Below are 27854 nucleotides of genomic sequence, written 5' to 3'. Positions count from 1 at the left end.
GTGGCTTTGTTGCTGTCGAGTCTCTCAACGTCCCCCCGCTCCAGCGCCGCATCCCTCCCACCACCCACCCAAGAGCCCCGGCCAGGGGTGCTGGAGCCGGAGGTGAAGTCTGAGCGATGATGGAGGTGCTTCCTCCTGGGCTGAAAGACTCTTTAAGCCTGAAAACATGGTTGGGAAGGAGTGAGCTCTGCACTCCTGTGGCTTTTGCAGGTTTTTTTCCGCCGGTGATTATTTGCACACGCTTTTCGGTTTGTAGGATGGGGCCTTTGCAGGTGGGTCAGGGGTGCGGTGGGGCAACTGTGCCCTGGGGCGGGGACAGGGTTTGCAGCCAAATGTGAAGTTTGGCTGGAGAGGAACCGAACCTGAGCCCTGCTCAGCTCCCCGAAGGGACAACAGCTCCCCCAAACCCCCCACGGGATCCTTGTGGCCTGCGAGCCTCTCCCCGGGGAGGCCGTTGGGTGCTGGGGTGCTGTGGCCGGTGCCGTGGGTGCTGGAGGCCGACGGTGCCGGCCGGGAGCAGGGTGCCGGTCTCCCGTGCAATCCCTCCGTCGTCCCCGCCGCGGTGGGTCAAGCCTCCAGCCGGTGATTAATGGCCCAAGGGAGGCCGTGGTGGCCGCGGGCCATGGCTAATGTCAAATAACAAATATGAATGCGGGCTGTAAATATTTATACAATGCGCAGGCACGTGCCGCCTCCCTGGTGCAAAGGCAAAGCTAAAGCTCTCCTCCCCCCGGCCGGGTGACTCACATCTCCCAGCAAAAAACCACTGGGGTGGCCGGGAGAGGGCTCGGGCCAGCTCTCTCGTGGCCGTGGCCCCCGTCCCGGTGGGGCTGGCAGGGCTGTCTGCCCACCCGCGGCTTGCAAGGATGTTTCATGTCTTTGGGGACATCGCAGAGTGCTTCTGTTCTTGGGGTTGCTGAAAAGCAGATTTTTTAAAGGCAGCTTAGAGCTTCGCAGCCTTAGGCTTCTCTTGATGGGGTACAGGGAAGTGAAGGGACCCTCAGATTCCCTGGTGGGACCTTCCCCATCCCCGTGGGAGGCGGTGGGGGCAAAACCCCTGGAGCCGCGCTGACACTCCCCACGTGCCCGTGGAGTCAGAGTGGGGAGCCGAGGGTGCTCAGGGAGCCCTGCCTGTACCCGAAGGGCCATGGGTGATGCTCAGCCCCCACCTCCCCCCCCGGGGGCACCCAGCTGCCTTACACCGCTGCCAGGCATTGGCAGCCAGAGAGGGGGATGTGCCCGCTCCGGGGCACCACGTCTCCCGTACTGCCTGCGCAGGGGAGGCAGAGAGCAGCCAGGTGAGCAGCCTCTTGCTCATAAACCTCCACCCCACGCGCTGGAGGCTTCTGTTTCCCAAATACCATTAAAACCTCCCACCACGGCAAACCCTTGGGCATCGCTGCTTGAGGCCATCACTGGTGCGCGCTGCTCTGGACGTGATGTCCCAGGTACCACGGCGCCGCATCCCGGAGAAGTGGGTTGAGGGGCAAAGGGGGATGGGGGGGGATGTGGATTTTGGCTGTGTCCCCAAGGAAGCCTTGATGTTTTTCCCAGTTCTTCCTCCTGCTTCCCGCTCCCAGCTCGCAGGTTTATTTAGTGTGGTCCCTGCTAATTCGTGCACATTCCTCTGCGCCTAAGAATAGAAAGCGATGACGATTATTTGGGTGACTGGTCGGCTCAGGAAATGGCTAATTGGAGACAGAGACTTTCACCTCTGCCTGGGCTGGCTCCAGCCTGGACTACGGGCGCCTGAGCGATGTTTCCTATCATCAGACACGTGAAAGGGCCGGGGAGTCTCAGGATGGCTTGTACAAGAGCGGGGACACGGGTAGTGCTGTCTGGGAGCGGACCCAGCGGCTCACCGTGTCCCAGAGCGAGCCCATCGCCCATAGCGTCAGGGCTGGGCGCAGCAAAGCCACTAAGGAGCAAAGCAGCAGCTTTTCTGGTTCATATGCGGGTTGAAAAGCCCGAGGGCTGCTTGGCTTCATCGCCTTGAGCGATGGCTCCTGTGGGGAGATGGGGCAGAGGCCCCCCCGGCTCTCCCCATCGCTCCCCTCGCCTCTCCCCTTGCAGATGTCGACGAGTGCGTGGAGGGCACCGACAACTGCCACATCGATGCCATCTGCCAGAACACCCCCAAGTCCTACAAGTGCATCTGCAAGTCCGGCTACACCGGCGACGGGAAGCACTGCAAAGGTAGGGGTACGCCACCCCCACCCCCGCTGGAGCCGGAGCCCTCCGACGAGGGACAGCCCCGGCAGGTCGGAGGCAGGCGGTGGCTCGTCAGCGATGTCCCCTGCCCTCGCAAAAAGGCTGCTTGTTTACCCAGCCCATTGCGAACCTTTTTATTTCCCTTTTCTGCCCCAAACTCCTGGCCTGTTGACACTGCCGTGCATAGGGACAGAGAGGAACGAGACTGTCGTGCTGTCGTGCTGCCTCCACTGCTCCGCAAAGAGCCGCGTTTGCAAGGCTGGCGCTGCCCAGTCCCAGGATGGGGCTTGTTTTAAACAAAGCTGGGTGTTTTTTCCTCCGGGATTTCCAACCCAGAGGCTGCAGAACTGGGTTAGCAGCTAAAACATGAGAAGCTTAAAAATAAGATCTAGAGATGTAGAGATAGAGGATATAGATATAGGAGATAGAGATAGAGATAGAGATAGAGATAGAGATAGAGATAGAGATAGAGATAGAGATAGAGATAGAGATAGAGACAGAGATAGAGATAGAGGATATAGATATAGATGTAGATAGAGAGGTAGATAGAGATAGAGAGATAGAGATAGAGATAGAGATAGAGATAGAGATAGAGATAGAGATAGAGATAGAGATAGAGATAGAGGATATAGATATAGATGTAGATAGAGAGGTAGATAGAGATAGAGATAGAGAGATAGAGATAGAGATAGAGATAGAGACAGAGATAGAGATAGAGATAGAGATAGAGATAGAGATAGAGATAGAGATAGAGATAGAGATAGAGATAGAGGATATAGATATAGATGTAGATAGAGAGGTAGATAGAGATAGAGAGATAGAGATAGAGATAGAGATAGAGATAGAGATAGAGATAGAGATAGAGATAGAGGATATAGATATAGATGCAGATGTAGATAGAGGTAGAGGATATAGACATAGATGTAGAGAGATCGAGATAGAGATCGAGATCAAGATAGAGGTATAGAGATAGAGATAGAGAGATAGAGAATAGAGATAGAGATATAGAGATGTAGCTATAGATATAGATGTAGATATAGATGTAATGAAGATATAGGTATAGATAGAGGTATAGACATAGGTATAAGCAGCTGAGTGGGGCATGGAAAGAAATTGGGCTCCTTGGAGGGGCGGAACCAGGAAAGCAGGAGCAGGGGAAAATTTCCCGACTCTGCTCTGAGTGGGTCTGGGATTGGGATGGGCTGAGTACAAATAGCAGAGGGATTAAAGCATGCTCCAGGCACAGCAAGGCTTCGCCATGGAGACAGGCTGCTCTGCCCACCTCCGTCGGGAAATCCGTCATTCCCGAAGCACTTGGCAGGTCCCCGCAACATGCCGAGGCTAAGACAGGGGGTTACCTGGAAGTCCAGGATCTAGACTGGGGAGGAGGGGGATGTTTTGGCAGGGTGTGGGGGGATGCTGTAGGTGATAGCAGAGAGCCCAGGGTGCAACAGCTGGGTCACAAACACGCTGGAGATGGGGAGCAGCACCCGCAGAGGAAATCGGCCATCATAGCCGGGGTGGCCCCACAGCTCTCCTGCCGCCTCTCTCCACAGACGTCGACGAGTGCGAGCGGGAAGACAACGCGGGCTGCGTCCACGAGTGTGTGAACATCCCCGGCAACTACCGCTGTACCTGCTATGACGGCTTCCGCCTGGCGCACGACGGCCACAACTGCTTAGGTGAGGGACGGGCCCCCAGCACGCACCGGGGTGGGATGCCGGCGTGTCACAGCCACTCGACAGCTCTGGCACCTCGAGACCAGTCTCCTGGCTTTCTTTGCCAGGCACCTCCAGAGCTCTGACTCCCCCCAGACCCATTGCAGAGCTGGGGGACTATGGTGGCACTCCCAGGGCAGCAAGTTGGCTGCAGACATGTCCCAGTGCTGCGATGGCTCAGCGGGGACAGGGTTGCTCCCCATTGCACAGGGGTGATGCCAAGGAAGATGCTCCATGCTGGGAAAAAAACTTGCTCCGTGGGTCCATCCATAGACTGGGGGACGCTGGGGTAAGGAAGACTGGGAGGGTTAGGTTTGGGGATGCTGGGCATGAGCTGCAGTCTCCCCGTGGCCGCATCCTGCATACTGCACGTTCTGCACCGCTGCCGAAGGCAGGACCAGCCGGTGGGGCTCACCCGGGCCCTGCCGCTCGCTCCGCTCGTGCTTGAGGTCAGTCCTGCACCTGCCAAAATAGATGAGTTAATAGCAAATATGGTGGGGATGGGAACCAGCGAAGGGACTGGGTAAATAATCCCTGGGCCAAGACAAACCCGGCATCTGCCTACGGAGCGGCCGTGCATCCTCCCGCCACTTCCCACCGCCCCAAACTCCATCCGGCTGCGGCGAAGCCAAAGCTCCCGGCAGAGCCCCGGGGCCAGCCGGGCTACCCGCACCCCAGCACCCGCTTCCTCCCGCGGCACCCGCGGGTGGGATCACCAGGGCATGGGGCCGCCCGCCTTCCCTCCGCCTGGAGCTCATTCTATTTTCTAATTAATGTCTGCAGAAGGGTCATTAATGAGCTCATCACTGGAAGGAGGAGGAGGGGGAAGGGATTATGGACACATACGTTTTGCATTAACCACCATCACCGGGATCTTTGCAGCCTCCTCAGAGAGGGGGGAGATTTACACAGCTGGGAGGAGGCGCGGGCGGGCGGCTCTGCCTTCCTCTCCCGGGGGAGGATGAGCCCGAGGAAGAAGAAAGGAAAGCCGGGCTTGGCGAGCCGCAGACGTCATGTGTTTACAGAGTTGGGTGGGAGGGGATGGAGGCGGCCAGGGCACAGCCAGGCGAGGGGGGGCCTAGGGGGGCACCCCTTGCTCCCCCCTTGGCTCATCCCAGCCAGGCAGCTCGGCTGCGTTGCTTTGCCATAGGGATGGTGCAGGTTTATCCCCTGGAGCCCATTTTACAGATGAGGATGTTGAGACCCTCTGTGCTCCGGCTGGGTTTGCTCAGTGGCTGCTTTTGGGGGGCAGCAGGAATGAACCCCGATGGGTGTTTCCCATCCTCTTTCCCCCCATCCTGACTGTGCTTTGCCCAGCCTGCAAGAATCTCCTCTTAGCCAAAAGAAAGAGAAGCAGAATAAAGCAGAGGGTCATGCCCAGGCTTTGCTGGCACTGCAGGCAGTGGCAGAGCCAGAGGTGGGTCAGGGTATGTGCCCATCAGAGCCCACTGGTCCCCCCATTGCCCACCCTGGGTGACCTTTTGAACCAGGACAGGAATTCGAGCCCCCATCCTGACACAGGCCCTGCTGGCTTCTGCCCATCTCCATTGCATTTAATAAAACAGGTATTAGAGCGGTGGAGTCTCATTTCAGCCATCGGGTTTGAACGGCTGCCTCCTCATTTTTGTGTGGAGCTTGAAGGAGAAGTCTCAAGACGTTAAGCCCTTGTTATAAGTGGGGGGATTTGAGGATAGTTATTGGCATCTGTAGGACATAGCTTGGCTGGGATGAGCTTGGAGGAAGCTGCAAGCCTCCTGCCATCGCAGAGGACGTCGTCCCTTTTGTGCCTGGCTGCAGCCCGGCTGTTAGCCCTCGCCTGCCCCACGGGCACCTGGGTCTGAGATGATGTTTTCAACACCTCCTTTCCAAGGTAGCAGGTTTGTGGGGTCTCCTGGGCTCTGCTCCCGTGGCAGTTTCCAGCTGGAGCTGCAGCCCTGCTCTGATTTCTGAGCATCCCCCCGGGGTTGCAGCATACCCTGGGGCTTGCCTGGGGCTGGGGCACAGTGCAAGGCACCCGCGCTGCTCGGGCATCCATCCGTCCAGCCATCTCTTTTCCCAAAAACAAGGGGTTTTGGTGTGTGCTGTGATGCTCAGGGAGGAAGGTGATGCTGGGGGGGCTGGGGCTGGGAGCCCCCCCCGGCACGTGCCGTCACCGAGCCGCTATTCCGGCGTTTCCGGCAGTCGATGGCGATGGGGCTCAGCTTTCCCCTCAGCTGCCGGCTCTGCCACGCTCGAGTTCACGGGAGGTTTTCTTTGGCACGGGGCCCCTTGCTCCCTGGCCCGACACCGTCACCTGGCCCCGGGACTGCGGGCAGAGGGGTGGGGGGGGCTGTGGAGGAGGTTTGCCTCTCTGCCCGAGCTCAGCACCCTGGTTGCTCTCGCACCTCGGAGCATCAATGGGTTCAGCTTGGACCACTGACCCCAAAAGCCCTCTGGAGAGACCAACGGGCAGTCGCCCTTCATTAAATGAGGGATTTGCAGGGATAGAGCAGGAGCAGCCCAGGGCGAGGGCATCGCTGCTGCCATGGGGGCACAACACGAGCCCCTTCCAGTCTTGGTTTGTTAAACCAAAACAGGCACGAGGGCAGCAGAGCTGCCGGGGATTTGAGTCTCCTTACAAGTAATTATCCCTGCTCTGGGCTAAGGTTTCCCAGCTCCCACTAATGAAGAGCAGGCATCCCCAGCCGGCAACGGGCTCAGAGGGGCTGGGAGCTGGGGGCGGCTGCAGCCAGCAGCCCGGCCAAGCATTCTGGATGCTTTGGGGGTCCCAGGACAAGGAAAATCCCTGGGGTTTGGTGTTCCCTTATGTAAAATGAGGCCAGATCTTTTTAGTCCATCAGCTGAGGAAACCGTATGGCCTCTGTGACCCACCCCTTGATGTGCTTTGCCTTCATCCCCTGCAGCCCTAGAGCATCCCCATTTCTTCTAGCTGGGGGATCACAGATGTAAAGCTGAAGTAATTTGTTATGTAGCAAATCTGTGACACACAGTTCCCCATCCCCTCGGCGTGTTGTGGTGCCTTGCTCAGCCCCTGTCACCTTCCCTTCGCAGACCTGGACGAGTGCTCGGAGGGCAACGGTGGCTGCCAGCAGACCTGTGTCAACATGATGGGCAGCTACGAGTGCTTCTGCAGGGAGGGCTTCTTCCTCAGCGACAACCAGCACACCTGCATCCAGCGCCCCGAAGGTTAGTGCTCGGCATCTCCCCTCTCCGGGGCACCCTCCATCCCCTGCATTCATCACGCAGGTCTGTCCCCCATCACCCCTGGCCACCCCTGCGCCGTGCCTGGCTTTGGGTGCTGGTTCATGACCCTTCCCGGTGCTGCAAATTTAAAAGCAAATTTATTATGAGCATGTTGGGAGAGGATGCCGCAGGGCTAATAAACATCTCCATCACAAAACCCTCTCAGGCCCCTTAGTCAAGCACAATAATACCAAACGGAGGACGTTAATCCTATATCCAGAGCATTTTATTAAATAAAAGGTACCCAGAGATCCTCACGCCACCCTGCAAGACTCTTCTTCTCCTGCCAGGTCTTGCACAGCACCGAGTCCTTCGTCTCGATATCAGCTCTAAATTGCTGCCGTCTGGAGCAATCTCTTAGCCAAAATAGGAGGAAATGAGAGATTTTTGCGTCTCTGCTGATTTTTATCTCCACTGCTTGGCAAAACCAGCTGAGTGTTTTTGCTTTCCTCCTTCCCCCTTCCCAGCTGTGTCGGTTCCTCCAGCTCCCCGGGGATCTCACCCAGCCCAGGACGGTTCAGCAGCCACGGTGGCATCTCCCGTGTCCCCATCCCCTGTGTGCCCGGGAGGGACGAGCTGGCTGCTCCTTCCTCCCGGTGACACAGTGGGTGGCCCTGGGATGCAGGTGCTGGGTTTTGAGCTGGCTTTTTGAGCTGAACGGCTGCAGAGTGGTGTTGGCTTGGGGAGGTCTCTGTTGCTTCTGCACCCCAAGACTGATCTTGTAGCTGCTACGTGATCCCCGAGCTCAGGCTCCGGAGTGGCTGCTGAGGATGAGGGGTGGGAGGGTTGCAGCTGGTCCCCGGGCTGTGAGCCTGGAAAAAGCAGAGAGCTGAGGACAATTTGGGGTCCGATGTTAAAGCCTGTTCTGACTTTACTTCTGGCTCTCGGGCACTGCCAAGGCAGAAGCATTCAGTATTAGAGAGCTAAACCTCAACGTTATGGCTGTTTCCTTCCTTCTGGGGTCCTTGCCAGCTCCTTGTCTCTCTCCTCCTACCCTGGCAGGAGGCTTTTTCCTTTCCCTCTGCTTTTTCTCTCTTTCTCAATCTCCCTCTTGCTTTCCTCTCTCCCTCCTGATGCAGAGGGGATGAAATGCTGCTGGGTCAGGAGACCCAGGGGATGGACCCCAGGACTCCCTCTGACAGCACCACGAACCTCTCCCTCGCACTGGCCAGTCCCTCCCAGTAAGGAGAGGCCAAGGGTTAGGGCTCACTGGGGTATTGGTGCCTTTAAACCTCATCACATTCAGCCCAACTATGACAGCAGAGCCACTAAAAGCAAAAGGGGCAAGCAGCGTCTTCACACGGTGCCGGTGCAAGAGCAGATGATGATGGTGCAGGGAGAGGAAGGATTAAAGGGGGTGCGAAGCTTGGGGGCTCCCTTCCTGGGTGGTGGCTGTAGGCACTGAGGGATTGCTGTGTCCCGGCGGCGTGCAGCAGAGGAGGATGCCGTTCCCCGGGTGGAATGGCCTGGGGAGTCTTAGGAAAACAACGTGCGGCCGTCCTGGCCTGGAGGGAAGCCAGGGCATGTGGATGCTGGAGCTTGTGTTTCCGCTGGGATGTGCCAGGGGATCTCTGCAGACGGCCGGCAGTCGGGATCTGGCTTCTCTGGAAGGTGACATCTCCAGGGGAGCAGCGGTGTGGCAGGGCAGGGTCAGCCTGGGAGGTCTCTGTGTCTGCTGTGGTACCCAGGACACAGCGGAGATGCTGCCAGGTAGTAAAGAGCAGCAATAAAAAAGAGGGGGAGAGAAAAGCCGCTGTTTGGAGGAGAGGCTGAGAGCACTTGGCTGTCCCCCACATCCCTGGGGCATCACATACCTGGGGGGAGTCCCAGGGCAGGGCTGGGTGAAGTGCAGGGGGCTAACAGCAGCATCCCAGCCCCTGGGGGGATGGAGCGGGGTTCCCCGCAGGTTGGGGGTTCCCAGCCCTAATGCGGAGGCCAGGGAAGGGAGGGCTGGTGTGGTTGCAGGTGAGAGAGACTAATTACAGAGGGTTCGCCTGCCACTGCAATTACAGATGTTCACCCTGTCCTGGAGCGGAGCCAGGCGGGATCTTCAGGGCAGGTGATGGGGAGCAGCTTGGGACACCCACAGGCCGCAGCCTGTGATTTTTAACCCTTCCCGTGCATGCTTGATGCATCTCAGCATCCTCCTTCGAGGTGCCCTGACCCTATGAGAATCTTCCCTCGCCCTTCTTCCCCAGGCTCTTGGTTTGCAGCTTTGCCTGGTCCCCCATCCTAACACTGGCATCATGTACCCCACGGTGGGCTCAGCGCTGGGTGCCTGGAAAGGAGCTGACCCCCTCCCTCTGCCAGAAAAAGGCCCTGAGCAGGCAGTTGCATCTCCCAGAGGGCCACCTCTGGCTTGCTGTGGGTTTTGTTTAATATCTCATAAACTCCTGGCAATGCTCTGTTCGGCATCTGCTCAACCCAGCTTTCTGCAGTTGTCCCTGTGCCCCGAGAGAGGCTGGGGTGGGAGGGGGCTGTGGACAGGTCAGTGAAGGTGAAATGGCAGCTCCCATAATGGGAACCAGCAGCTCCCCAAACCCTCATTCCCCAAGGGCCGCCAGCGTGAGAATCCTCCCCAAGCTGTCAATTCATCCCATAGCTTACGGGCATGGCCCTGGGGCTCATCCCAGCGGAGCACCTCCAGGGCTGCCCTCCAAAAACCCTTCCTTGCTCAGCAGAGCAATGCCACGACTGCCTGCCCGGGGCTCCACAACCAGCCACGCTCACCTCATCCTCCTTGGCTTCCAAAAAGGAGCTGCATCACTCCGTCCCGTCGGTGCCAGGCAGGGCTGGTGGGCAGCCGCAGTTTCTGCGCCCACGGCTTGCCCCGAGGCGTGGGAGCAGGGTCTCACCCAAGGCAATGGGAGGGAATCAAATGTTTCAAGCCCCAGGGTGGCTTTGTCCACCTTCCCGAGCTGCTCTCTGCCAGGAGGTGTTGCTCTTCGAGGCATTGCCTGGGGTTATCCTGTCCCACCTAAGATTTTCCCCTTGTTGCCCCCATGTCCCCATCCCCATCCCACCCCAGACATCCTTCTGCCACCACGGACCACTGCCAGCAAGCTTTTGGAGCTTTTCTTTCCTTCCTTCTCTCTTTTAGAAGGAATGAACTGCATGAACAAGAACCACGGCTGCGCCCACATCTGCCGGGAGACCCCCAAGGGGGGCATCGCCTGCGAGTGCCGCCCCGGCTTCGAGCTCACCAAGAACCAGCGCGACTGCAAACGTAAGGAGTGCTCCGGGGATGGGGATACAGCCTCTAACCTTGTCCCCATGGTACAGACACCTCCTGGCCCTACTGCAAAGCCCTGACCCCCCCCCCAAGTTGTAGTTGGTTTATCAAGCCTGAAGCCCTCTGGTTTCATTTTCCTCCGGCATGCCCAGCTCTGCCTCTGTTGCCTTTTTTGATGATGCTCCTGGCATCCCCCTCTGCCATGAGACATTGTGCCCTTACACTGAGTGGGCTGAAATGGCAGTTAAAGGGGGTCCCAGAGGTGCAGCATCCCCTGTCCTGGTCCCACCAGCTTCGCTTTCCCAAGGGGAGATAAACAGAGAGAGTGCGATCGGCACGGGAGGAGCGCAGGAATCCTCTCCCCGGGGTTTGTGGTGCTCTCAGCCTGTCTGATCTCCTGCCAGCACCTCGCTGGCACTGCCAGGATTATTAAATAGATATGTATGTGTTTATGCAATTATTTTTATTTTGTTTCTCATTTGCTGTCTGCAGCAAACGTGTAAAATCGCTGATGAGATGGAGTTTTAATCCTACAAGCCTATTTTCCCTCCAAGCTACATGAACAGTACGCCTTGCCCCCCGGGGAGGGCTGGCAGGGATTCCCAGGAGCACCTGAGTCATTCCAGAGCTCAGGGAAGTCCCACCCTTCCCCTGTAACACCAGATCCAGGGTCAGGAGCAACCAGCCCACCTGTGCCCTGCGCTCAGGTGGCATTTAGATATGCAAAGGGAAGACACGAGAAACCACATAACAGTTTGCATCTGCCAAGACCCCGCAGGGGAAGTCAGAGGGCTTTAGAAATTATCCTGGAGGGAGGGATCTTTCGGAGGGTATGGACGAGGTTTTTCCAAGCCGGCTTTATGCTGCTTCTGGGGGAAGAGAGGGGCTGGGACCCTGGGTGACGGCCGATGCTTTGCCTCCCGCAGTGACCTGCAACTACGGGAACGGGGGCTGCCAGCACACCTGCGACGACACCGACCAGGGGCCCAAGTGCGGCTGCCATGTCAAGTTTTTGCTGCACTCCGACGGGGTGACCTGCATAGGTAGGTGCAAGCCGTCGCCTGGCCACGGGGACATGGGTTGGGGTGCAGGATGGCTCATCTTCCTCCCCGGGTGATTTGCTCTTGACCTGGTGAAGGCCAAGCTTTGGGGATGAGGCGTTTCCTTTTGCTGAGGTCGGTGCATGTGTGAGGGATGCTGCGGGTACCTGTGGGATGCAGGGATGCGTCGCTGCACAACCTCAGGGAGCAAAAGTGGCTGTGGGAATGCTGGAGGGGACGTTTGGGGACAGGTCAGTTGTGCCGGGGTGTGGGCAGGGGTCCCTGCCTGCCTCCGTGCTGCTGGAGGGAGAGGCGTGAGGATGTCCCCACGCTAGAAATTGTTACTGTCACCGGCAGCATTCGGGGAGGGACACAGAGGGGACAGATTTGGCTGCGGCGATCCGTTCTGACTTGGCACTGTAGGGCCTCGGCTCAGGAACAATTACAAAAAAACCCCAAAACTCCAACAACCTGACAACTCAACCACCCCCAAAATTGTCCTTTTCCTGTGTGTGTTTTCAAATTGTAAAACATCAAACAGAGATAGAAGTTTTACTGGTTTCATATGCTTGTGCTGTTTAACAGCTGATTTGATTTAAAAAAATGTTACATTCGGGGAGTGATTAAGTCCACAAATTGCTCTAGACATTTGAGTTCTTATTGCAAAATAAAAAAGAAAAAGGAATTGAAAGCAAGAGAGAGGTTTTGGCTCCCCGTGTCCCCGCTGTGCCTGAACAGAAAACCCTCTGCGCTTTCCAAAGACGGCTCCATCCTCGGGGTGAGCGGCAGAGGAGCCCCCCAAAGCCCCGGCTGCTCGCCACCGGCTCGAGGGGTGCTTGAGGCTGAGCAAAGCCCTCCTGCCTGCTACCTTAATGTCACCGCTGTCCCCCAGCCCGCTTGAGGATTAATCCCAGTCCCTCCTGGCTCTCGCAGCCCCTTGTCCCCGTTGTCCTTGTGTTTGCTCCCGCTTCATCCCATCCCACCTGCTGAGGGCGCTCCCGTGGGGTTATTGCTGTGCCCAGGGTGAGGACCCACTCCTCCAGTGGGGATTTTGGGACCCCAGGGTGCGTTAGCTGGTGTGTTCCTCCTGGATGGAGGTCCCTGTGCGTGCGGTGTCTGTGTTGGTACGAGGATTCGGGGAGGTTTGGCACTGAAATGATGCTCCTGACCTGCTGGGTGCAGGGATGGGAGAGCAGCTCTCTGAAACATCTCGTGATTTGGGGGATGCTCGAGAGGGGTCTGTTTGCCAGAGGGTCTCAGCGCTCGGACCCTGGGTACCACAGGTGTGAGGGTGGGATTTGGGGGTTTCCACAATCACTCATCCTCATGGCTTTGGCCAAAATCTCGCCCTTCATCCCCACGCCGTGCACCGTATCTGCTGGGGAGGCATCTCCCACCGGAGCCACTACGTCCCCATGAGCTCTTCCCTCGCCCACTTTCCTGGGGGAAATCAAACTCCACAGTGGAGGGTTTTAGGAGCAGCACCAGCCCAAAACCCACCCCTGCGCCTTTCGCATCCCTTTTGGGTCTGCAGCCCCTCTCTGCAGGAAGGGGCCCGCCCGGCTCCCACATCCCCCAGGGGATTACCGGCCCCCCAGCCCCGCCGCAGGAACACTGCGGGATTGTGCTCCAGCCGCTGGGAGCCGGCGGCCGCCCCGCGGGGATGCCCGGCCAGCAGATTTATGGCCAAGGTACCTGCTCAGATATTTATAACCACCCTTTCTTGTTTTACGGCCAGGGCTCAGCAAACAGCCCTCCCCCCCTCTCCGGTGCTCCCTCCGCCGCCCCTTCCCCATTTCCTCTGAAATATTTCATCATTTCAAGGGGAATAAAGTTTCCAGCAAGGGGAAACGCAAACTCGCTCCCCGGGCCATGGGCTTTGAAATTGTACGCGGTGCGTTTGATGGGCTGCCGGGACAGGCCCCTGGTCCAGGTTCCCTTCAGATCACACCACGCGGCAGGAAGCACGATCAGCCCCTTTGAATGACAGTTTCATTAGGCCACGGCCGGTGTTTTTCATTTTTCCGCTTTTTATTGCTGCTTTTAAAAATGCAGATAATGAATAACATGCCTCTGAGCAAAGCGAGGCCAGCCCTAATGGCTCCCAACATGTCTGCAGGCTCGAGGGGGAGGGGGAGCCGGGAGGGGAGGCCGATGACCTTATATATTTATATTTATGCTCAAAAAACACTCTTTTTAAAAAAAAAAAAAAAAACAAACACATCAAATCGCATAGGGTGCAGCACCCGCGGGGAGATGCAAACCAGGCTGATTCAGATTTTGGCTTTCTGGGAAGACTTGCGAGCCAGGGCATCAATGCATCTCCCTCCCGCCAATATTTGGGGTGCAGCAGGGCCATCACTGTCCCCCAGCTCATGCCGAGCACTGGCAGAGCGGGAGGTGGTGGGTGGGGAGGAAATATGATTAGATGGAGAAGAAAACTAAGCCCAGCTCAAGTTTTATGGCCGATTACCTGACCCGCACCCAGGCGGTTTGCGGTGGCACCACTGATCTCCCCAGCTTTGTGAAGCTGGAGGTGCTGGGCGCGGTGCTGGGAGCAGGGGCTGTGCCAGACCCCGCTGCTGGGTCGATGCTGGGGACACCAGAGTGAAGGGACCGTGGTGGAGGGGAAAGCAGAGCATGGGGACACAAGGCGGGTGGCCACGGGCATGCCATGCACGCTCCTCCGCACGCATCGACCTCCCCAAGGAGGACATGGTCCCTGCCGAGCCTCCGCACCCCGCGTCCTGGTTGCTGACCCCCTGCCCTCAGCCTGAGCCCCCCAGGACAGCGCAGGCACAGCCAGGGGTTGTGTTTCGTCTCTTTTCCCCTTCCCCCGTCCTCCCCTCAGCACGGACCCGGCGTTGTTTCTCATCCAGCGGGCATGCGCTCGTCTCTGCTCGGTCCCACGGGTGATGGGGTCCACGTGCCACGAGCACCCCAGCCCCACGCTCACCCGTGGGCTCTGGCTTCGGTCCAGCACTGCCACAGGGCTCTGTCCCCACACGGGAGCAAAAAGAAGTGTTAGGGTGCCTTGTCCCCTCCCCAAAATGACCAGGATGAAGGAGGGACATCTCCCAGCCATGGAGGGGTGGTGCCAGGCAGAGTTTCCTTTGCAGGGCAAAGCTCAAACTAATTTTTTGAGACAATCCCCCAAAGTGATCCCTGGGTGTTTTAGCACTGATTTTGGGGTCTGCGGCTTTGCCCAGGATGCTCTCAGCCCCTTCTTGGCCATTTGTCCCCCTCCAGGCTCCCATACTCTCCCTCGGGTACTCAGCACCCCAGGGCTGTGCTGTGCCTCGCCGGAGCTCCCCGCACCCGGGTGCAGCGATGCATGGGTGAGGCCGAGCAGCCCAAGCGCGCCCAAAATTTGGGCTCACCGCTGGCTTGGCTGCTAAATCCAAGTGGTGCAAGTGCCACCGGTGGGACGTAGTCACCTTCCCGAAGTCCATGACCACATAGTGTCCATACAGCTCCTCTCGGGGATGCAACCCGCCCCAGCACACACTGGTTTTGTGAGGGCGAGGACCCAGTTTCCCAGACTAACGGGCTGCACTAACGCTCCTCATAACGCGCTTCCTCCCTCTCGCATGGGGCTCCAGCCAGCCCGAGGCAGAGCACGAAACCAGAGGGGCTTTGGAGAGGCTGTGGGACACGGGATGCTTTGGACAGGGTGATGGAGGCTGCCGTAACACTGGACCCAAACCTCAGGGTTTGGTTCTTTTGGGAGGTGGGAGGAGAAAAAACCCATAGGGACAATTTCCACCAGGCTGGAAAGATGAACCCATTGACATGTGACACCAACCGAGCTCCTTGCTGGACACTGTTTCTAAATCACTTTTTTATAATGTTAAACAGGGGAGAGACACTTCCAGCAACACGTTATCCTTGAGACGTTTTCTAATGGTAAATATTTTTGTTCTCTCTATCTCTACGAAGGGGTCTAACCATAGACGGTCTCTCATCTCGAGATCATAACCGGGCTCGGGGGGCTGAGCTGTCGCGCTAACCGCATGCCTCACTAACCCTGTCCCCTGCTGCTGCTTTTAAACCCCGCAGAGCAAGCCCAGCCTCGGGCTGCAGGCAGACTTTGCTTTTGGGGACAGAGAAAGAAACCCTCCCCTGGCTGCATTTGCATGAGGCGGGGGCTCTCGTGGTGCTTTGGACAATCCAGCCCGGTGCAGGGGGTGATAATCTGCTTTCCAGTGGCTGAGGCAATGGTTTCCCCCTCCATGGCCACCAAGCGAGCCCGAGAGGAGCTGGCGGTGGGCTGCCGGCAGCTGCGTGATGGGGATGCTCGTGCCTGTCTCTGTGCTGTGTGCTCCCAAAGTTACCCCTTCCCGAGCCCACCCGCTCATGGACGCTCCCCTCTGTGGGTGCAGGGACATTCGGGGTGCCCTGGGTTTGGCCCAGCAAAGCTGCCAACCACGCTCAGAGGCACCCAGCCCAGAGCCGCAGCAAATTGCAGAGCTGCAATGACCCTTTATCGGGCTGGGCGCCACAGCTGCTTCCCCAAGGATTTCTTTGCAACCCCCATCGGGTCTCTAAGCCCTTCTGGAAGGTAAGGCAACGCCTCTGCTCCGCCAACAAGGAAACCGAGGCAGTCTGAAGGTGCAGCGACTTGTCTGTGGTGGGGAATCTTGTTCATGGATGTGCTGGGTGCATGCAAACTCCTGGCACATCCAGGAGGAGCTGTGGGTGCGTGGCTTGGTGAGCACCGACCGCGGCTCTTGGGGGGCTCTGCAGAGCCTTTCCCACAAGGGTGGGAGAAGGGGGGACCCCCAGCTCCGTGCCATCAGCGCGCTCCAGCCAACCCGGCTGTAATCCCTCCAATTACTGTGCAAGTATCTCCTTAGGCTCGTGGGACCACAATCCCGCTGCGATTGCCACTTCCCGGGAGGTGGAGGTGAAGCTGGAGTGTGTGCAGGCAGGGCACTGCGGGGGGCACGGGCAGGGACCCCGTCAGTCCCCGGTGACAACCGGGACGGTGAAGGTTGCCAATCAGGGGCAAGGATTTCCGTGGCACGGCGGTCGGGAAGTGAGACCGGAGCTGGGATGGAGGAGGGTGGGAAAGAGTGTGTGTATGTGTGTGTGTGTGCAAGCTGCTTTGTCTTCTCCCTCCCCAAGCGATGGAGGCCCTCGCCAAAGCCCTGTGTGGTTGGGTGAGTCACGCCGGCTCTCGCCAGGCTGGGAGCAGCCCCCGGGCTGCCGGCACCGCCGAACAATGCCGCTCTCCCGGGGCCCCTCTCCAGCGCCAGGCCCCGCACCGCCCGACCTCCGCTGCCTCGCAGGTAGCCCTGCAGCCCCCTCCAAGCTTTTATCAAGCCTAGGACACAGTGTGTGTCCCCCCACTTTGCAAAGGGGTTTGCAGTGGTGCTCCAGCCATGCTGGCTCAGCTCCCACCCCATGCACGCCCGGGCAGCGGCCGCATCCTGCATGGGATGGCGGGTAGGGCTTGCTTTACATCTCAGCCGAAATTCCTGAAGGTGTGAAGGGGCTGGGAGGGGAGGTGGGTGCCGCGGTGCTGGAGGAGGCTGTGAGCACGGTGAAGCGTGCCCAGGGCACTGTGCTCCCCAGAGAGCCCCGTCCTCCCTGGTGCAGCCGCTCCTCCGGCTCCTCGATCCCATCAAAAGCAGCGCCCGCGCCGAGCCCATCGTCTCATCTCGGCGGTGGCGACCCTGTTAAATTAATCCTCCCTGGGCTGCTTCTGCATCAGCTGCTGGAACAAAGGCTGGCGTTAAATAATTCATCAGGCTTCCAGAAAGTTTCCCTCCCCTTCAGTGCAGTGTCACCCTCACCGCGCTCTTCGCTCCGGCGCAGCCGGGGGGGGGACAGTCCCGGCGCAGCCAGGCTGCGTGCAGCGCGAGGACCTGGCTGGAGGAATAATATCTGTAGAAATCCCTCCCTTGCCGTTAAGTTTTGTAATTGTGCTGGCTATTAATTTCATAAAATGGTCCCTTTTGTTCTCTTATTATGGGACATCATAAAAATAGCAGCAGCAAGACGAGCACAGAGCGATCCCAGCTCCCTCACCCTGCGGCAAATGGTTGGATGGTTCAGTCATTCCCACCCCATGCGGCGCTCGCAAAGAGCAGGAGGACCTGGGATTTGCTCTTTCCAAGGAATTTCTTCAAGGCATTTTCATCTTGGGTTCCTTGAAGCCCAAATGCCTCATTTATCCAAGCAACCAGCCTTCTGAAAGGAATATTTTATTATCCTTTGTGAACAACTTAATGCACTTCAAACCATTGTTCTGGTGGTTAGGACCGAAATTGAGGATTGATCTCACAGGGAAGCTGTCAAGCTGAAAATGCTTCATTTAAATTAGTGTCCCTTCTAGTCCTACCAGCAACAGCTGACTTTGATAATACTGAAATAATTAGCATTTTTTTTAAATTGGATTTTTTTCCACTGATGCTGCCTGTCTCTGTGTGTGTGTTCTAATTATACAAAGCGTCTCCCAAATTAGCCCGCGACACTGGACTGGCCGGCGGGTGATGGTTAGGGACCGGCGGCGCGGGGTCACCCGTGGCTTTGTGGCTCAGTGGTGGCGGTGGCAGTGAGGGGACGGGGACCCCCCACCATCCCGCTGGGGGACTGGGGCTGTGCACCTGCACGCCGGGGAGCCGCAGCCTGGGCACCCCGACGAGCCCCGGCTCTGGCTGCGTCTTGCACAGCAAGTGCTGAGACTTTATCACTTGGAAATTCAGTTCCTCCTCGTTGGAGCTGCCAAAGCTGGACTCCACCAGACCCTGTTTTTGGGGGACACGCGGCCCCAGTGCCAGCATGGGGGCTGAGCGTGGCGGGATTAATCCTACGGAGCCACTTTTCCCTCCGTCAGCTGAAAAGCCGACGCGTTTCAGGAATGAAGAGCCTCCATCGAGCCACCTCCGCTTTTCCCAGCTGTTTCACAACAGGCAGCGGCTTTGCCTGCATGTCCCTGCCTGTGTCCCCCACCCCATCCTCCCCAGGATGGCCGGGTGCCACTCTGCTCCGTGCCTGCAATTAATAAAGCATCCTCTAATGAGGGGACAAAGCTGTCCCCACTCCCCTCCTTGCCTTCAACGCCGACACCAGTAGATAAGAGCAGGTTGTTGGAAGGCGGGAGGGTTGTGCAGGGGTTTGGATGTCATGAACTGGGATATCCAGGTGATTTTTCCTGCCTTAGCGCTGCCTGAAACCCGGGGTGAATCACAGGCACCCTTATTTCACCTCCAAAATCCCTGGGGAGCAGCACCCAGGTGCGCAGTGGGGCAATGGGAAGGCAATGAGTGCTGGGTCATCTGCGGAGGTGGAAGATGCTGCGGGATCTTCCAAAGATGTGTCCAGAGAAGGGCAACGGAGCTGGTGCAGGGTCTGGAGCACAGGTCTGATGGGGAGCGGCTGAGGGAACTGGGGGGGTTTAGTCTGGAGAAGAGGAGGCTGAGGGGAGACCTCATGGCCCTCTGCAACTCCCTGAAAGGAGGGTGCAGAGAGGGGGGAGGAGTCTCTTGAGCCAAGGACCCAGCGCCAGGACAAGAGGGAATGGCCTCAAGCTGCGCCAGGGCAGGGTCAGACTGGCTCTTAGGAAGGATTTCTTTGCAGAAGGGGTTGTTGGGCGTTGGAATGGGCTGCCCAGGGCAGGGGGGGAGTCCCCATCCCTGGAGGGGTTGAAGAGTCGGGTTGACCCAGCGCTGAGGGATCTGGTGGAGTTGGGAACGGTCAGTGTGAGGTTCATGGTTGGACTGGAGGAGCTTCAAGGGCTTTTCTGACCTAGATGATTCTGGGATTCTGTGGGATGGCCAAGCGTTAATGCCTCACCCCTGCCGGCCCTCGTGCTCTGTATCTGAGGTGTTTATTAATTTGTGGCTCCGTGACCTTGTTATGGCTGCGTGAAAAGCCAAGGGCGGTTTCAGTGGGTCCTGCAGGGAGGTTTGGAGCGGAAATTTGGGTGGACATTTGGGTGGTGTGGGGACACCAGGGGTAGCATGGGGACATCTGGGTGGGTTTAAACACCGGTTCCTCACCCCGGCCGCTCTCTCCCCTCTCCATGCAGAGACGTGTGCTGTGAACAACGGGGGCTGCGACAGCAAGTGCCACGACGCGGCCACGGGCGTGCACTGCAGCTGCCCCATGGGCTTCATGCTCCAGCCCGACAGGAAGACGTGCAAAGGTAGGTGGGTGCAAGCGGGGCCGGGGTGCTTGCTGCTCACCCTTGGGTGCCTCAGACCCCCTTCGTGTCCTCGGTGCCTTTACAAAAGGCTCAGTTTTAGCTCGGCTTGACGTCGCCTGCAGCATTTGCTTGCTTGGTGTCTGCGTCCATGGGGTGGGGATGGGGATCAGCCCCAGGCGTGGGAACTCGGCCGCCTTGTAAAGGCACATGGTCAGCCCCGCTCCCCTGGGAAGCCTATGGGGAGGAGAAAATGGGGGTCAGGTCAAGTCAGAGGCGATGGCATGTGGGGCTGGAGAGTCCAGTCCCGCCTCGCTGCACCCCGCTGCCTCAGTTTCCCCATGGGTAGGGGCTGGGCGTTCTGGAAATCCATGGCCACTCTGGCAATTTGAGATGCACGAGTCCCTCTGTGGTGACTGTCCAGCTGGGTCCAAGCACTGTGTCCCGCTCGGGGAGGACACCATGGGACACCACACGTCTCCTCACACTGCCACTGACATCCCCACCCACCTGCCTGTGCAAGGGAAGCGGTCCAGACGGGTTACCCCAGCCACCCCAAACCTGCCCCCCACCCCAGGCAAGGGGACGCCATGACCCCGGGGCTGGTCGGCGCCTGCGTTGTGTCTTTCAGCAGCTCCGGGAACTTGACCCCGGTTGAAAGGAAAAGCCCGTCCCGCTGCCGGCTGCCTGTCTACCTGCTGACTGCTTCCAGAAACCCCCTGCCCCTGTTATTTTATCAGAGCATCCCTTCCCCCTGCTTCTCCAATTCTGCAGTTTCCAGGAACGTGCAATAACCCGGAGCCACGTCCCCTGTGTCTGGGGGTTTTATTACGGCTGCGGGCTGGTTTACAGCTCGCTCCCTCGCAGTCGTAAAAAGAAAGCCCCAGCCCTAGAGAGGCAGAGCTGCTGCCCCAGCCCTGGCAGCTGGGGGATGGAGGGACGGGGAAGGCGACTGCCTCTTCCTGGTCTCCTTCCATTTTACAGGTCATTTCCTAGCAGTAAATTTTGTGATTAGTGGAAAAAGAAAAACAAAAAAACCAAAAAAACCCCAAAAACCACGAAAAAACCAAGTCCCAGCCTATTCCAGGTTGTTGGGGCTCTTTGTAGTTATTGTACATCATCATTTTTAGCTTTGCTTATGGCAGGAAGGAGACGGCAAGCAGAGAGGTGAAGGTTGAAAAGTATTTTGTCGAGCGGCTGGTTTTGAAGGAGGGGGTTTCCCCTCCTGGCTTGCTCTTTCTTCCTGCTGCTCCTTGTCCCCCAAAGTAGCCCCCAGCCCAAACCTGTGACTCTGCAGACTGGAGCTGCGAGGCTCTTTCAGAGACCGTGACTCCTGGCTTTGCTCTGGGGGATGCTGAGACCTGCAGAAATTCAATGTTTTACACAACTTCCAAGGGGAGCCAAGCCCAGGAGCCCCGGCCTTCCCCAGTGTCCCCATTTGGCTCCCCAAATGCACCCAGATAAAGCCAGCAGCCACGTTCCCCCGGTGACCATCAGAGCTCAAAGGGTTTCCTCCCTTCACCGGTTCCTGGTGGAGCTGGGGGGTCTGGAGGGGAGGACCCCGCTCTCCCAGCCCAGCATCCCACCGGGGCGTGACGCGTGTCCCCTGTCCCCCCCCCAGACATCGACGAGTGCCGGCTCAACAACGGCGGCTGCGACCACATCTGCAGGAACACGGTGGGCAGCTTCGAGTGCAGCTGCAAGAAGGGCTACAAGCTGCTCATCAACGAGAGGAACTGCCAAGGTAAGGGGCGGTGGGACCCCGCACCCTGCTCTGCCCAGGGCCATCTCCTCGCCCAGCCCGCCGGTGTTTCTCAGCCCTCCCACAGCTGCTGCTGGAGGAGTGCTGGCCCGGTTACTCATTCCTCTTTGCTTTCCTGTGGATCGCCTACATCCTTCGGGGGATTAGTGTTGGATTTGGGTTCTGGTCTGGGGTTTAGCCCTTTGATCTGCAGAGCTGGGCTGCCGTCCCAGCCCTGCTCCTGAGTTGGGGATTTCTGGGCTCTTCTCGCGGCAGAGTTAAAGCCAGCAATTAGACAGATGCCAGGTGAAATCCTCCAGCCTTAGTCAGGGCTGGGATTACGGTCATATCGCTCCCTGCAGCCCCGTGGGCTGGGACACAGCTCTGCCCGGGCACAGGGAGCGTCCCCGCCAGCAGCGAGCACACCCCGAGCCCAGGGCTGGCTCTGCTCCGGACCCAGGGGACTGGGGACCCCAGCAGCTCCCGTGTGTCCTGGGAGGGCACCCTGAGCTCAGCACCCACCCTGGCACCTCTGGGCTTCTCCCAAACTTCTCTGTTTTATTGCACAAAGTTTTTGCTAGCGACCCCGCAGCAGCACGACTGTAGCTCCCTGCTAAAGCACACGCACTGACACACCGGCTGCTTCCTTCCCTCGCTCGAGTGCTGCCGTTTTCCTGGGCTGGGTGATGGGAAGAGCAGCGGGATGTGTCCTGCCTTGCCTCTCCCCCTCCGCCAGCCGCCCCGCAGCAGGGGCTGGATCGTGCCCTGCTCGAGGACACACTGTTTTTGCAAGCTGTCAAGGCAGAGCAAGGATTTCAGTGGCTTTTACAAAAAGATTCCTTCTTCCTCCATCTGTTGGAGGGCAGGAGGGGAGGGGGAAGATGCATCCTGCTCACTCCAGAGGGAGCTGGCTGCTCCACGCTGCTTTTCCCACCTTTTTCTCCCTGTCCCAACATCTTCCTGCACATCCCACCTAAACCCAGCAGGTTTAAATGACCCATCAGGTTGCTGGGACATCCCGGAGGGAGCACGGGGATCTGCCCCCCCAGCCCACGGCCGAGGCCAGCACGACGGGTGTGTGTGAGCCCAAGTGTTGCCTTCTGAAAGCGTGCGGCCGGGGAAGGGGGGGGCTGGTATTCTTCGGGGCTGCGACCGCTTTCATCTCCATCCAGGTTCTGTGCTCTTGGGAGTTTGACGCGAGCGCGGCAATTAACTTAATGAAGCCAATGAAATGATGCTCAAACCCGCCGGGTTGGGTTCACCCGCCCAGCCAGGGCCTCCCTGCCCCGGCAAGGTGCCCCGCGGGGCCGAGCAGACATCGCTGGCACCGTCCCCAGGGCAGGACCTGCCCGCACAGCATCCCTCCCTGGCACAGCACAGAGCCCTGGCCGGGCAGCAGCCCGGGGCTCTCACAGCTGTCCCGTGCCAAGGACACGGTGCTGGCCCCGTTTGAGGTGCAGAGAAGCTGCAGGAGCTTGGGGGGGGGGGGGGGGGGGGGCGCGGGGAGGATGCTGGTGCAGTGGGCTGCTGCTCCTGTGTGGCAGCAGCTGGAGTGGACAAGGAGGGAGCAGTTAGGGTGGGAGTGCAGGGTCCTGGAGCATCCTGGTGCTGGATCCCCAGAACATCCCGGTGCTGGATTCCAGAGCATCCTCGTGCTGGATCCCAGAGCATCCCAGTGCAGGGTCCCCAAAGCATCCTGGTGTAGGATCTCAGAGCATCCTGGTGTTAGGTCCTACAGTGCTGGGTCCCCAGAGCAATCCAGTGCTGGGTCCCAGAGCATCCTGGTGCAGGATCTCCAGGGCATCTTGGTGTTGGATCCCCACAGCAATCTGGTGCTGGGTGCCAGAGCACCCCAGTGCAGTATCCCACAGCATCCCAATGCAGCCCCCAGCTTGCTGGAGCAATTGGAGCAGGCAGGGGACAGCCCTTGTGCCCGGGGCTACCCCTCCACCGTGCCAGCCCTCACCTCTCCCCGTTGCCTTTCCTGCAGACATCGACGAGTGCTCCTTTGACCGGACCTGCGACCACCTCTGCATCAACACCCCTGGCAGCTTCCAATGCCTCTGCAACAAGGGCTACACGCTGTACGGGCTCACCCACTGCGGAGGTAGGGCTCGCTGGGTGCTGGCAGGAGCAGCCCATCACCCCGCTGAGTTCAGGTCCCGGGGAGGCACACAGGGCACCCAGGGATGGGGCAGCCCCATGGCACAGTTGCTGTGGGACCCCTGGGGATGCCGCTCACCCCAAGGGCCTGCGGGGAGGGTCGGTTCCCCACATACCCCGAGCTGGGGCCAGGCAGGGAGGGGGCTCACAGCCAGACACTGGTGTCTGCAACTTCAAACAGAGCGACAGGAACAATTTGCGACTTGTCTGCAGCGGGAGAGAGGGAGAAATCCCCGACGTTTTTGGCCGGGAGCTGGGACGGGGTGGGAAGGGAAACATCAAAAGGGTTTGATTTAAGTTTCACAAGGCAGATAGCTCCCAAGGGCGGGGGCGTGCGGCGCCCCGGGAAGCAGGGAGGCAGATGAAACACACTTTGGCGGGGGTTGCTGGAGCGTGTCGCGGCAGCGGTGCCGTCAGCCCGGCGAGACGGCAGCACGAGGCTGGGTGCTCCGGCACTGCCCGGCCAGCGAGGGCGGACGACCCTCCTCGTGCTCCCAAAATACGCAGCTGGCATGAGCCAGCGTGGCCCCCGGGATGCTCTCGGTGGGACCTCGCAGCAGAGGGATTGCTGGCTCCCACCGATGCTCCCAAGAAGTTTGGGGGGCAGCTCTATCCCTGGCCGCTCCCCTCCTCCGGCCCTGCTTCATGCCAGACCTGGAGGACCAACCCCCCATTTCAGGCTGGGGCGGAGGGTCCCCACGGCGGGGAGAGGGGCCAGGGCTGCCGAGCAGCTGCCTTTTGAATTCTGCTGCTAAGTGCTTCCATGTCGGCTCCGTCTGCTGCCCCCCGCAGCTCCCCAGCCCGCCGCAGGGCCCGGGCCGGGCTCAGCCTGGGTGGGCTGCACCCGTCACCGCCCGGCCCTTGGGGACACCGAGAGTCGGGGTTTCCCTCGTTCCCCATTTCCAGCTGGGCACGGGGTGTGCGATTTATCCGTCCAAAATCACAACCCTGAGACAATGACAGAGATTCAGTGTCAGAGCCGGGGTGGGGGTGGGGGTCTCGCTGCCCCTTGCCCACCACCTCTCCCTCCTTCCCCGCAGATGTTGATGAATGCAGCATCAACCGGGGGGGCTGCAAATTTGGCTGCATCAACACGCCCGGCAGCTACCAGTGTACCTGTCCTGCCGGCTGCAAGCTGCACTGGAACAAAAAGGACTGTATAGGTACGGGGGGGCAGGACACACCACGGCTGGGGATGATCCCGATGCCCCATGGTCCCTCCATCACTTGGGGCTGTTGGGATTAAGGTCAGGGCGGGGGGAGCACGGGGGTTTTGGGGTGTCCCGGTGGTCTGGGACAGGCTTTCGGTTGGGCCCCCGTGGCCATCTCGTGGGTCTGGATGGGAAGTGCCATAAGGTGTTGCCCTGCTCCCTCTGCCCTTGGTCACCTTGTTGCTTTTTTGACCATGCTTGGGGCTGGCCATGAGCTTTTGCACTGGCAAATGTCCCTAAGGGAGATGTTTTCATGGCCCTGGCTGTGCCCTGGTACCCAACTGTCTCCCTGTCATTGGGGACAGGCTGCCCCCCTAAAAAAATTGAAATCCCAACAGTCAAATCTCACATCTCCAAGGAGGAGCTGGGGGGGGGTGGGATGCTGATCCATGCTCTGGCACCCTCTCGTCCCCGGTGAATCCCCTCGTGACCTGGGAGGGCGCAGGGGTTCCTCGCAGCTCCCCGGGCTGTGTCAGCCACAGACGTCCCCGCTTGTCATCACCAGCTGGCGCATGTCCCTCAGAGCTGGTGAAATGCCTGCCAGGTTCTGTGCCGCCGCGGGCCACCCTCACCTGCAACAAGACAGGCAAGAAGGACAGCTGTGCCCTCACCTGCGCCTCCAGGGCCCGCTTTCTGCCAGGTACCAGCACTGGTGTCACTGCCAGCAAGGGCAGGGTGGTCTCCGTCTCCCTGCATGGCCCAAACTGGGGGGGAGAGGAGTGGGAAGGTCCCTCATGCAGGATCCCCACGGCGGGGTGCTGGGCATCATCCCCCCTTGGCACAGCCATGCCTCCCTGCATCACCCTGGCAGAGCATCGTGGGGAACGGGCAGCCACTCCGGCATCCCCTGAGTGCCATTCCTGCCTCCCGCAGAGTCAGACAGCAGCTACACGGTGAGCTGTGGGACCCCCGTCCTGCGGCAGGGTGGCCAGCAGAGACCCTCCAACAGCAGCCAGCAGTGCCTCGGTAAGGGAGTCCCAGGGTGTCCACGGCCACCGCCACCGACTGGGTGCCCTGCGCCGGGGTTGTTGAGCACCCGCCTTTTCTTTTAGAGACTGTCGCTGCGCCAATCAAGCAAAAGGCTTCCTTCAAGATCAAGGATGCCAAATGTCACCTGCACCCGCGGGCCAAGGGCAAGCAGGATGAGGCCGGGAAGGCTGGGGCGCAAGGTGAGGCATGATGGCAGGGGGGCGGTGAGGATGCCTGTCTCCCCAGGAGGGATGGGGTGCTGACTTGTCCCTCCTGCACACAGGCGGTTCGGCACCTTGCTCCGACTGCCAGGTCGCCTTTGTCAACCTCAAGTGCGACTCGTCCAAGAAGGGGAAGGGCCGCCGGGCTCGCAACTCCTCCAACAAGGAGGTGACGCGCATCACGCTGGAGTTCGAGGCAGAGATCAAGCCAGAGGAGATCACAGGTGGGTGCAGGCAGGGGTGGTGGGACCAGAGGGATGGTGGTAGGACCAGAGGGATGGTGGTGGGACAAGGGAGATGGTGGTCGTGGGACAAGGGTGATGGTGGTGGGACCAGAGGGATGGTGGTGGGACAAGGGAGATGGTGGTGGTGGGACAAGGGGGATGGTGGTGGGACCAGGGGGATGGTGGTGGGACAAGGAAGATGGTGGTGGGACAAGGGGGATGGTGGTGGGACAAGGGGGATGGTGGTGATGGGACCAGGGGGATGGTGGTGGTGGAACCAGAGGGATGGTGGTGGGACAAGGGGGATGGTGGTGGGACCAAGGGATGGTGGTGGGACCAGAGGGATGGTGGTGGGACCAGGGGGATGGTGCCATCCCCATGCAGCAAGGAGAACTGAACCAGTAGTCATCCCACACCAGACTGGAATGTGCTGGTCACATGCAGCAACCAAGCATTTGGGAGATGGTTTTAATCCTGCTGGGTTTCCCTCTCCATCTCTCCCTTCTTACTGCATCCCTGCTTCCCCCTGCACCCCCATTCCCCCCTGCACCCCCAGCCAGCTGCAACCTGCACTGCCTGCGACAGAGAGTGGAGAAAAAGCTGAAATCGGCCATCAAAGCCCTGAAGAAATCCATCAACCAGGAGCGGTTCCTGCTCCGCTTCGCGGGGATGGAGTACGAGGTGGCGAGGAAGCTGAGCGTGGCCCCGGAGCGGCAGGAGAGCTGCGGGCCCGGCCAGCAGCGCCTGGGTGGCAAGTGTGGTAAGGAGCATCGTGGGGTGCCTGGGGTGGGGGACCGGCCGTGTCCCCCCCGGCGGTGACAGCCCCCCCCGCCGCATCACTGACGTCCCCCCCCGGCTCTCAGTTAGCTGCTCGCAGGGAACGTATTACCACGGGCAGACGGAGCAGTGTGTGCCCTGCCCCGCCGGCACCTACCAGGAGAAGGAAGGGCAGCTCTCCTGCGACCTGTGTCCCCGCGGGGACGCGTTCGGACCAGTGGGAGCCACCAACATCACCGGCTGCACGGGTAAGGGGCGTACGGAGGGGGGCTGGGAGCCACTCGGGGTTGTCCAGGGCTGCAACCTCAACCATCAGCCCTCAGCCCCCATCCAGAAGAGGGGAAAGCCCTGAGCATCCCCAGAAGTTGCGATTTTGGGTGTTTGTCATTTAGAGGGGACTTGCTCTGGATATAGTGATGCTGCCAAGGCTGGGGGGGGGGAGAGGAGCCGGGCACGGGGCGGGAGAGCCCTGGGCATTGGAGGTGCCAGGACTGAGCAATGCCTGTGCCCGCAGGTCAGTGTCCCCCTGGCCAGCACTCGGCCGATGGCTTCAAGCCCTGCCAGCCGTGTCCCCGTGGGTCCTACCAGCCCGAGGTGGGGCGGGCGCTCTGCTTCCCCTGCGGCGGGGGGCTGACCACCCGCCACGAAGGAGCCCTCTCCTTCCAAGATTGTGACACCAAAGGTAGGTCAGAGCCGGTCCCTGGCGAGTGGTGGCACCCAACGAGGGCCGTGCCAGTGGCTGACGCAGCCCCCTTTCCTCTCTGACCCGCCCCCCCCCCAGTCCAGTGCTCCCCTGGGCACTACTACAACACGAGCGTCCACCGCTGCATCCGCTGCGCCGTGGGCACCTACCAGCCCGATTTTCGTCAGAATTACTGCATCGCCTGTCCTGGCAACACCACCACCGACTTCGACGGCTCCACCTCCGTGTCCCAGTGCAAAAGTAGGCGAGCTG

At 59.5% G+C, this 27854-nt stretch overlaps 1 protein-coding gene across 1 annotated transcript in view; it reads left to right on the top strand.

Annotated features, from left to right (window-relative positions):
• SCUBE3 (signal peptide, CUB domain and EGF like domain containing 3) overlaps positions 1–27854 on the top strand; it is a 36460-nt gene that overhangs the window by 6885 nt on the left and 1721 nt on the right. Inside the window, exons 2-19 of the mRNA XM_074893475.1 lie at positions 2074–2196; positions 3768–3893; positions 6981–7115; positions 10273–10398; positions 11331–11447; positions 15303–15350; positions 19480–19596; positions 21215–21337; positions 23325–23441; positions 24538–24660; positions 25214–25348; positions 25582–25674; positions 25761–25877; positions 25961–26122; positions 26679–26882; positions 26986–27147; positions 27414–27581; positions 27681–27842. Coding sequence (XP_074749576.1) covers positions 2074–2196; positions 3768–3893; positions 6981–7115; positions 10273–10398; positions 11331–11447; positions 15303–15350; positions 19480–19596; positions 21215–21337; positions 23325–23441; positions 24538–24660; positions 25214–25348; positions 25582–25674; positions 25761–25877; positions 25961–26122; positions 26679–26882; positions 26986–27147; positions 27414–27581; positions 27681–27842 — 2358 coding nt within the window. The remainder of the gene's footprint in view (positions 1–2073; positions 2197–3767; positions 3894–6980; positions 7116–10272; positions 10399–11330; positions 11448–15302; positions 15351–19479; positions 19597–21214; positions 21338–23324; positions 23442–24537; positions 24661–25213; positions 25349–25581; positions 25675–25760; positions 25878–25960; positions 26123–26678; positions 26883–26985; positions 27148–27413; positions 27582–27680; positions 27843–27854) is intronic.

The sequence above is a fragment of the Strix uralensis genome, chromosome 24, assembly GCF_047716275.1.
Source record: "Strix uralensis isolate ZFMK-TIS-50842 chromosome 24, bStrUra1, whole genome shotgun sequence".
In the NCBI taxonomy this organism is placed as follows: Eukaryota; Metazoa; Chordata; class Aves; order Strigiformes; family Strigidae; genus Strix; species Strix uralensis.
This window is presented reverse-complemented; position numbering and strand designations above follow the sequence as displayed.